The 10,044-nt window shown below is 52.9% G+C and overlaps 1 protein-coding gene across 1 annotated transcript; it reads left to right on the forward strand.

The window, feature by feature from the left end:
- Positions 1-263: 263 nt before the first annotated feature.
- Positions 264-3,959, forward strand: SOWAHA (sosondowah ankyrin repeat domain family member A). The gene is given in 7 exon segments (XM_042826140.1): positions 264-301; positions 303-447; positions 450-501; positions 504-626; positions 629-697; positions 700-815; positions 818-3,959. Coding segments are annotated over 7 exon segments (1,908 nt in total). The 3' UTR covers positions 2,183-3,959.
- The last annotated feature ends 6,085 nt before the right edge of the window (positions 3,960-10,044 follow it).

Here is a 10,044-nt window from a genome sequence, read left to right on the forward strand (position 1 = left end):
TAGTAAGTATTAAGCAGCCAAAAGACAAACACACAGCATAGATACACATAGTAGCACACGCTACAGAATGTATTTCAGAGCGCAGAGCCATCCACCCATCCTTTTACACCCATTCGTGCCAGGCGCTGTCACGGAGCCACAGACGGGCGCTGCTCTGGCAGAATCTTTGGGGAGCAGAGCTGCAACCGCTGCTCAGAGCCGCGTCAACAGCCAACGCCGAACCCCAAACCACTGTTGTAGAGAGCTGGAAGAGGAACCAGCCGATGGAGCGTTGGGTGAGAAACCCGAGTGCACCTCCTCCTGCAACACAACGAACACAGCGGGACGCGCGGCTGCGCTTTGCTGCTGCGGGGAGGTGACGTCTGTCACAGCCCGGGGGGGGAGGACGGGGGACAGACGAGGGGGCACACTGCTTCTCCGATCAGCCGAGGCTCCTTTCTCCCCCAGCCCCTCCAGCTAAACACGCGGCTCCAGAAACTCTGCGGTTAAATACTCCAGCAAACAAAGTTGGCCCCGAGAGCCCGGCTGCCGCGTCCAACCCACACTTGGGGGCGGGAGGAGGAGAGCGGCGGAGGGAGCCGGGCCGTCCCTGCCCCTCACCTGCCCCTCACCCCGCACCTGCCCGGGAGCGCCGGCAGCGCAGCACCGCCCCGCGGGGAGGAGAAAGGAGAGAGGCGCGGCCGAACCGCCCCGCTCCGCTCCCATCGACGGAGGCGGCGGAGCGGGCGGCTCCATCACCTCGGCCCGCAGGTGCGCGCTGCCCTCCGGTCCCGGCAGCTCCGCCTCGGGGGGTTCGGGCGGCGGAGCTCTGCGGGCGGCGGGCGGCCCCACCTGTGGCTGCGGGATGGCGGAGCTCGCCCTCGGCCCCGCCGCCGTGCTGGGCTTCCTGCGGGAGCGCGGCGGGTGGGCGAGCAACGCAGAGCTGCTGAGCGCCTTCCGGCCGCTGCTGGAGGCCGGCGGGGACGCGTCGGAGCGGGCGGAGCGGCGGGAGCGCTTCAAGGAGGCGGTGAACGCCGTGGCGGTGGTGAAGGAGCGGCAGGGCACCAAGTTCGTCGTGCTGCGGAGGCACCTGCGGCCCGGCCCGCCCCCGGAGCAGCGCGGGGATGGAGGTTCCGAGCCCCCGTCCGAGGAGCGGCTGTCCTCGCCGTCCCCCGAGGAGCTGCCGTCGCCTCGGGCCGTGTCCGAGCTCCGCGGGCTCTTCCAGGCTGGAGGCGGCGGGGTGCCGCTGCCCGCCGGCGGGGCAAACGCCCGCAGGGAGCCGCTCCCCAAGCCCTGCATGCTGCCGGTGCGCTGCGTGCCGGCCCCGGCTGCTCCCAACTCCGCTGCAACTTCGGGGCCGTCTGAAATGCCGGAGACCGCCGCATCGCCCTTACCCGATGAGGAGAACGGTGGGTGCCACTCGCCCAGCCTGCGCCGGGCCCCCAAGAATCACCGGGCCAGCGAGGAGCTGACAGAAGTGCCGCTGGAGGAGGCTGAGCACCGCTGGCTGCTGATGGCAGCTGAGGGGCAGTGGTCCCAGCAGCTCCACGGGCTGCTGTTGGGTGATGCCAGCCTGGCGGCCCGCAGGGACTTCATCTCGGGCTTCACCGCCCTGCACTGGGCCGCCAAGAATGGCAACTGTGACATGGTGAGGAACATCATCGATGTAGCAGGGAAGGAAGGGGCCCAGGTCAATGTGGACGCCAGGTCTCACGGCGGCTACACGGCGCTGCACCTCGCTGCCATGCACGGCCGGGACGCCGTCATCTCCGTGCTGGTCCGCAGCTACCATGCCAAGATCGACCTGAGGGACTACAGCGGGAAGAAGCCACACCAGTACTTGAAGGATGGGACCTCCGTGGCAGTCAGGCGCTTACTGGGGGACCCTACACTCCAACACCCCACGGGACCCACGGTGCCCATCAAGAAGAGCACCAAGATCGCTGCGTCCATCCTGAGCTCCACCAGCACTTTCCTGGGGGTCATATCCGATGACATGGCTTTCTACGATCTCACCAAAGGTTTGAGGAAGCCTTCGTCCTTGAACAAGCTGCTGACTGCCACCACAGGCCCCAGGAGGAAGCCGAAAACCAGAGGGGGATTTCCTTCATACTGCTCACTCTCCGAGGTGGTGGAGGAGGAGGAGCACGAGGAGGCTGTCATGAAGCGCAGGCCGGTTTCTGAGCTGTTCTTTGGCCATTAGGCTCTGCCTTCCTGGGGTCACAATCGTTCAGTAGCGTGACTGGGGAGCTTGGTTTTCTCTCACAGAAGTCAATGGGATTTCTTCTCCCTGTGTCTTTCTTTTTGGAAGTTTAACTGAATGGCTGATGGGGTCTGGCTCCACAGGTCACTGGATGAAGCCCAGCTCTCAGAAGCTTGAGGAGAGGGAGCTGCCCTGTGAGCACTGCAGTGCCATAGGCACCAGCACACCAATGACGACCACAAACATCACACTTCGTGGCTGAAAAGCTGGAACAACGTCTGTGTGTAGACAGGCTATCAATGTCTTAAGGTACAGCTTCTTGTTCTGCATTCCTCAGCTGAAGAGCTGCGTGTTTTACACTGTGAACAGCACGCTGGTAGCTGGCTGCTTTAACGTGGCTTGTTCTACAGCAGGCTGAAATTATTACGAGAAAGATGCATAGTTTTCTATGATGATTCTGATTGTTTTGGTAACAGAAGAGGAAAATTTCTATTTTAAAATTGTGCATTTAGTTTTTTCAAAAGAAAGTTTCTCACTCTCAGAAATACTAACATGTCTTTATTGTCGCCTAAAGCATTTTCCTTGGCAGGGTTAAAAAGGAAAAAACCCCAGCCCTTGTTGCTCTGTCTCCATGATCTGTCTACCTCAGTCCGAAGCTCGGTTTGCATTTCTCTCTGTGTTCCCTTCCCGCAGGACTTTGCCCAGGTGGTACCGACTGTGCCTCGATACTGTCAGCATTTGGCTGCAGTTCAGTGGCTTCATCTGAATGAACGCATTTTTGATATCAGATGGTATAATAAAATGAAGTGAGAAAGTAGGAATCGGATCCTGCAGGGTATCTGAGCAGCACTGAGGCTGCTGCGGCAGATTTTTTTATTTAACACTTGAACTTCGGTTTTGAGCTATTTGGAAACAATATTTATTTAAAAAACGGGCTTTGTTCTGTTGGGTGTTTCATGGTCAAATGTGTGCATGGCCTCTGAAAGCAGTGTGTATCTCAACTGCATGTGTTGCTGATCTGAAACTCGCTTTACTTTTTCTCCTGTATTATAGATGTAATTGTTTTTCTTAAGTAGAGCGGTGCGCTTGACTTGCAGCTGGAGAGCTGTTTGGAGCTGTGTCTGCAATGAGATTATCGGTTTTTAAATTACTCACTTCAAGCTGCCTTGAAATGAAGAGGCAGAGCTGAGAGCAGCAGCTGCCTGCAGTGCTTCTGTGCTCACAACGCAGCCGCCGAGCTGTGTGAGCAGAGGTGACAGAGGTGACAGAGCTCTGCGCGTGCTCTGCTCTCAGCCCCAGTCAGGTGTTTTGGTTTCCTTGCAACACTGGTTTGCATGCCTTGCCTTTCTTTCCGAGCCAGTGACTCCAGGAATGTGTCTTTCAGCCTTGCTTTAAGCCTAGTGCCGTTGGACCACGTCGAAGGTGACTCCATCTCCTTTGTGCCCCTGCCACGATGTGGTGCTGCCTGCAGGAGGGGCTGAGCTGCTGCTCTCACAGACAGGGATTCATTTGTTGTCACTCTGTTTCTGTGTCAAACTCATTAACTGAATGTTAATGATCAAGCACCTTGTGACTTATACGTCTGGAGATGGGTTAAAAACAATAATAATGATCCTATTTGCTCCATAGGTGTTGGAGTGACTGCTGACCAGTGTGGTCATTTGAAGCCTTGGTTTTGTGCTTCAGCTCAAATTGGCTCTTGGGGCTGCAGGAAAATGTCTGTTTCAGTGTTTTTGTGACATTAAACGCTTTCTTTGCTGTAGCTCTTGAAACCACAGAGGCATTTGTGTGCATTTGTGTTACTGCTGGCAGCTGGGGCTGCCTGGGGACAGCATCCTGTGGCAGCTGGGAAACGGCTCCAGTTTGACTCAGTCTTATTTGGAAGTTTGTCTGCTAGTTGTGCCTGCGCCCCTGGCTGTGCCTCTTCGTATCACACCGCTGAACCTTTAGCGCTTCTTTGGTGTAAATCCAACCTGCAGCAGAAGCAAGGCACAAAGATGGAGCGTTTTCTGTTTTAAAAGCCAACAACCACTACAGCTCAGTTGCAGATACACCATGAGGAAAGCAGGGGGCTGCTTCAAAGCGAAACCAAGAAGTCACAGCTGAGATAACTGACTTCACTACAGCACGTGCCAGCCAGGAAGCTCTGCGGTGTTCTTTGCTGTGAGGTACTGCAGTTAGCTGGTGCTGTGCCCAAACCCCTGGCCCTGCAGTGCACCCAGCAGAGGTTGCGACACACGGAGCTCACAGGGCTGGGTGCTGCCAGCACCTCTGTGCCGTGACGCAGCTCACTCCTTGCTGAGAGATGGGGGAGGAGGTGGTGTTTGGGCAGGCTGTGCTGAGTGATGCTGTAGGACTTCAGGTGCAAACAAATCCTCAGAAGTACAGAGAATGCACTGCTGCAGTTTGACAAATACAGATATGTTCAGCTTGCAGTAAAACCAGTTCTTCAGCTTCTCTGGGTCCTGGTTTTGTATGTTGCTGTTTATGCGGGAGGGGATGTGGTACAGAATTCTCACCAACTCATGGGAGTAGTTTCGTGGCAGAGACTAAGGCTAATGCTGCCCCATGAATCCATCAGCTGACTCAATTCTCCTTGCGTTCTGCTGTTTCAAGCCCAAATCCAGCTGAAGGACCTTAGTACAAGTGAATGGGAGCTGAGAAGCTTAACCACCAGCAGCAGGCCGGTCTGGTGAGCTGCCTGCTGTGCCATCGCAACAAAGGGTCTGGCCCTGTCCTGCCAAGGAGAATTTACAAGATTTCAGCTTCTTCACAAGGCTGAGGTCCAGCAGAAGAGCAGCTCAGTCACTGCAGGCCTAAAGGGAGCAGAGTGCCCAGGGAACAGCCCCCTCTGAGCTCCCGTTGCACTGTCCTTCTTCCACCATGTCCTACATTCCTTGGATGCATTCCTGATTTACGCATTAGTCTGAGCAAAATGGCAAAGTGGTCATTTTTGCTCTGCTGATTGGTACTAAAGGGGGACCCTACAAATTTGTGAGGAGGTCACTGACACAGACTTGGCTCCATGTAGCATGGGCACAAACAACATGTTGTTTGTCCTCATTCTCCCTCCCAGAGCAAATATGAAAGCTCTGCAGCATAATGAGGAACATTCATTTTCCATTCCAGTTCCAAGATTTATTTCACTAATTTATAAGGCAAATCATTAAGCACCTCTTACCCTCATGCTGAGCTCAGCTTGTCACTGACTGCAGTGTCTTTATATTTGTGTACCGCCAGGAAAACAGCACATCACAGCCAGGGTCTGTTTTTCATCGCCAGTGGGAAGAGCTGCAGCCAAAGCAATGCTTCCCCTTTCCTACCTCCCTTCTCGCCTTCTCTGTCTGAGGAACAGCTGAGGAAACCCTTCAGCAGCTGGCAGGGTACATCACAACTGCTGCAGTCACAGCATTGAGCAGCAGTGATGGGTGTGCAGCCCAGGATCCAGCCACTGCTGAGCACTGCTTGCTGCAAGTGGCAGCAGCCACTGCTGCTCCTTGGGCAGTCGGTTACCAGAAGGGTTACAGCAGGAGATGCTGTAACAGGAAGAATTACTTTCCTCCTGCCCTTCCTTCCCCCATCCCCCTCACCTCGAAACTCCCCAGCTGAGGTAGGAGACCTCACTGAGGAGCCATGGAACTTTCATTTTCACTGAGCACAACACAGCACGCAAACACACAACACTTGGCAAAAGCTGTGAGTGCTGTGCACACGAGGACTTTGCTGCCCTGCATGCCAGCAGACACCATGGCTGGCAAGCATCTGTCCCATAAACACCATATTTAAAGAGTAAAGCACGTGGAAGACAAACCGTGGCACAGAAATTCCTGGCCATTCAGGTGAGGTGGCCGCATGCTGTGTGTGTGCATGGCACTGTGCTCCCTCCAAACAGCTGCACTGCTGGCAGTGTCTCCTGTGGGACACAGACGGGCTCAGCAAGGCCACACCAATAACACCATCCCAGCAGCACCCTGCAGCACGTGCAGACTTGTGACCATGTTTTCTCTTGTGTTTTCCTCCACCCGTTTCCTGCGGCCACAGCTAAGCAAAGCAGGGCAGCTGAGTGCAGGGCTTTCCAAGCAGCTCTGCCCATCCAAGGAACCGCTCAGCCCCACTGCGCTGCTGTCAGCTCATGCTGACACTGGGCACACTTACCTCGTGGAGCTGCAGGAGCTGCTGTGGGGCTGGGGATGCCGTAAGGGATCACTCCACATGGGGATTCTTCTCCAGGTGCTGTGGGATGTTCTTGCATGAAGGCCTTTGCAGACACCTGGCTGCTCACCACATCTTCAGAAGTGTCTTTTAATCTCCAGAAGAAGACTGCCAGCTCAGCCCATGTTTTTTTCCCCTGTAGGTGTCTGAGATGACTCAGCTCCACGGCTCATGTGGCATTTTAAAATTTCATAAAACCTTTAATGCCTCTGGCTGTTTAACAGTGAAATTCATGAGCTGCTTCTTGAGTGCATTTTGTTAAACCCAGAGGTTACATGATTCCTACTGCCTGATTACTCTGTAATGTTCCCATGGGCTCCCTCAGGGTGCAGGAGATGAGCTTTGCAATGCTGCTCTGAACTTATTTTTAAGATTTTATTCAAATGGTTGCCATGAATTCCCAATGCAAAGAGAACCTCCTTCTATTTATTAAACACAGCTCAGCAGCACGAAGTACATCTTTAGCACAGCAGATTTGCATCAACCTCAGCACCCCTCCCTTCCTTAATTAGCTCTGCAGGCACAAGGCCCACAGCACAACACCCTGGGAAGAAAACAAGATTCGGGCTATGAAAAAAAAAAAAAATTAATGTTTTCAATTTAGTGCCTGAGAAGCTGAAGCAGCAGCTCCTGATCCAGCAGTGACTCCCACACATTGCAGTGGGCGTTAAATCAAATCCTAAGTGAGCCACTACTTCTAAAATCCCCACGGCTGCTGCCAAGGCACTGTCACACGGGCAGAATCGTTTTCTTCCTCTGGCCACTTGTTCTCACCCACACCTGCAATATTTGCTCATCGCTCTGGCTCTAGGCAATACAAGTTGTCTTTTTAGCCTGAAATCAGGCCCACTCGCTTTTGCTGAGCAGAACATAAGCTACTGAAATTCCTTCCCCCACAGCTCTTGTGCACGGATGGCCAAATGACTTAGGACACAATTTGCAGGCCCTGTTAGCAGCCTGCACCCTCAAGAAGATCGAGGCTCTCACATTTAGCATGTTTCACCCCTTTCCTTCCCCTAGGCAATTACTCTGCATTCACCTGGACTTGGCTGTATCTGTAATTCATACAGATGCTCCCGCAGGTTTCAGGTCACTGTCCTTTCCTGGGGAGTGGTCAGATTACCTCCAGCACCGGGCTGTGGCTGCAACATGAGGCTTTGCTGCCTCAGAGACCCCAGATGCAGGGAGCTGCTGGGCTTCTTTTGTCCCCCCAGGACACACATGCAGCCCTGGCTTTTTGCTCACCCAAAGGCTCCGCAGCCCCATGCTAACAGCTCTCCAGGGATCTGTACAGCAGCTGGGAGGAGATCAGAGCATCAGCACTTCTGTGGCCTCACTCAGGTTGGCTCTGTGTCACTGCTGGAATAATCTGTGGCCATCTTAACTCCTGTGCTACAAGGAGAGAAGGAAAGAAAGAAACTAAGAGACCTGAGCTCAGCTGCTGAGGCCAGTGACCCGATGCTGTGCCCCATCCCAGCCGCTAGGAGTAAACAACACTGGCCTCCTGAGAGGAGCTCATACCCAGCACCTCAGTGCCACTCCATGATGCCAAAAGGAGATGCAGTGGCCAATCAAAGCATCCCTTGCTCTTGCAGGTAACAGAGAAGGTTGTGTGCCACTACAGTCGGACCATTACCCAAAGTACACAGGGCTGCTCCCATGCACTGAGACGCCCTGTGAAGCTCTTAATCTGGGGTCAGGTTAAATCATTTGTATTGGTACATCAGACTGGGATTTTAAAAGCAAACACCTCTGTATGCAGGTGTGCCAGGAATGCTGCCCATGACATATCCCCAGGACCAGCAGCTGCCTCAGGCTCTGCCACCAGTAATGAAACAATTACAGATGATCAGCATCACAACCGAGACCCACCTGATATCCAGACAAACATCTCCTGCATGATGCAAAAGACCAAAAAGGCAAGAGAAACTGGGCTGTGTGGACCCATCCTTTCCCTTCAAGGCAAGCATTAACTTCAGTTTATTTCCATCCAGTTCCTTTAGCTCAAATTGCAAAAGAACCACATGTTTCTAATTGGTCTCCTAGGAGAAACTGCAGATTTTGCAGCAGCGTCAGCTGGCACTGATATATTGCCACATTCTTCACCTACCTTCAAGACTTCAAATTCTGATTTAATCTAATGAGGTAAACTGGGGTAAAGCAGCCATTCAATGAAGCACCAGGGTTGTTGCACGCTGGAGTCCAGTGCCCAGCAAAATGGTGGATTTGACACTAAATGCAATCTGTTTTGTTCAGATCAATGGAACTAAGTGTTAATATCCACAAAGCTTCTCTTTGCTGTACACACCATCCACCTGCACACATCATTACGAACACATTGACTGATATTTGGTGCACATCACAGAACAGATTTCTGAGGTGAGCCCTTCCCAGCCTTCTGCAGGGCACACCACACCACCACACCACGCTGTTTCTCTGGAAACATGAGCAGGGCTACTGATACTCCTGCATAAATATGCAAGCTGAGGGCCCACAAATGCTTGTTTGTCAGAGCTGGGGGAGCACCTAACACTGCGCTCACTGACAGCAAAGACAGAGCAGCTGCAACCTGCACTGCCTGCAGTGCTGCTCCCAGGTGGGCTGCGAGAGGTGCAGCACACAGAGCCACTCTGGATTCCCTCCTTCTGCAGGTGGGTGGGCTGCCATGTTACCTTCAGTGAGCTTTGCTTGTATGCAGCACAGACGATGGCCACCCTTCTGGACAGTGTTATTTCTTGAGTTCATGCTGCTCAGTGGGTAAGCTCAAATGGAAAACGTGATCTGATGTGAAACTAAAACCATTTATTCATGCTCAGGTCGATGCCCCGTTCTGGGTGGTTATGAGATATTCAAAGCTTTGTGAAGCCCAGAGGATGCGGATGCTCACAGACAGAGCTGAATGGCCACAGGCAGCAGGAGAGCAGTCAGCACACACACAGACAGTGAAAGATCTCCGGGTAATGCCTGGCACCATGGAACAATGGAAACCCATTTTGTCATGGGCAGAATCCCCAGTTTGATACGCAGCCACCTGATTCATGATCTGGGCACACAGCTCAGCCTGAATATTCCTGTCACTGAATACTTAAAGAAAAACAGTCATCCATATGATAAATATCACTGGTTTGGCTCAGCACACAACATTGGTTTGAAAGATTTTTGACAAGGGATTCATATAAAAGCTCATGAAATTGAATTATTTCCTCCACTTTCTCCACGTACCTTTTCCCTCAGCAAAGCCTTTTGCCCACATTCAGCACTTCTTGTGCATGCTGACAACTGGAAATGACTTAAAATCAGCCCCAGAAGGTGCTGTGTGAAAAATAAACACTTCAGAAGCACCGTGAGGAGTTCGCAAACACGGCATGCAGGAATGAGTTCAGAGGCTATCATTGAGAGAAGGGCCCATTTCAGCTGGTTCCATCTGATCAGCACTTGCCTGGACCACGCAGAGCCAGGAGATGTGCAGGTGGCAACTGCTGAGAAAGAAAATAATTATGCTCTTCCACTGCAGTGTATTTCTATTCTGTTCTATGTACATGTGAACAGCAGAAATGAGTGCAAGAGTTTCACTGAAATGATCCATAGTAATCCTTATGGCTTCGTCCAATCTCCAAATCCAAACAGCCACATCATTTCTCATTTTGAAT

Source organism: Centrocercus urophasianus, unplaced genomic scaffold (assembly GCF_019232065.1).
Source record: "Centrocercus urophasianus isolate 14NV4802_14NV808 unplaced genomic scaffold, USGS_Curo_1.0 seq_26, whole genome shotgun sequence".
NCBI lineage: Eukaryota > Metazoa > Chordata > Aves > Galliformes > Phasianidae > Centrocercus > Centrocercus urophasianus.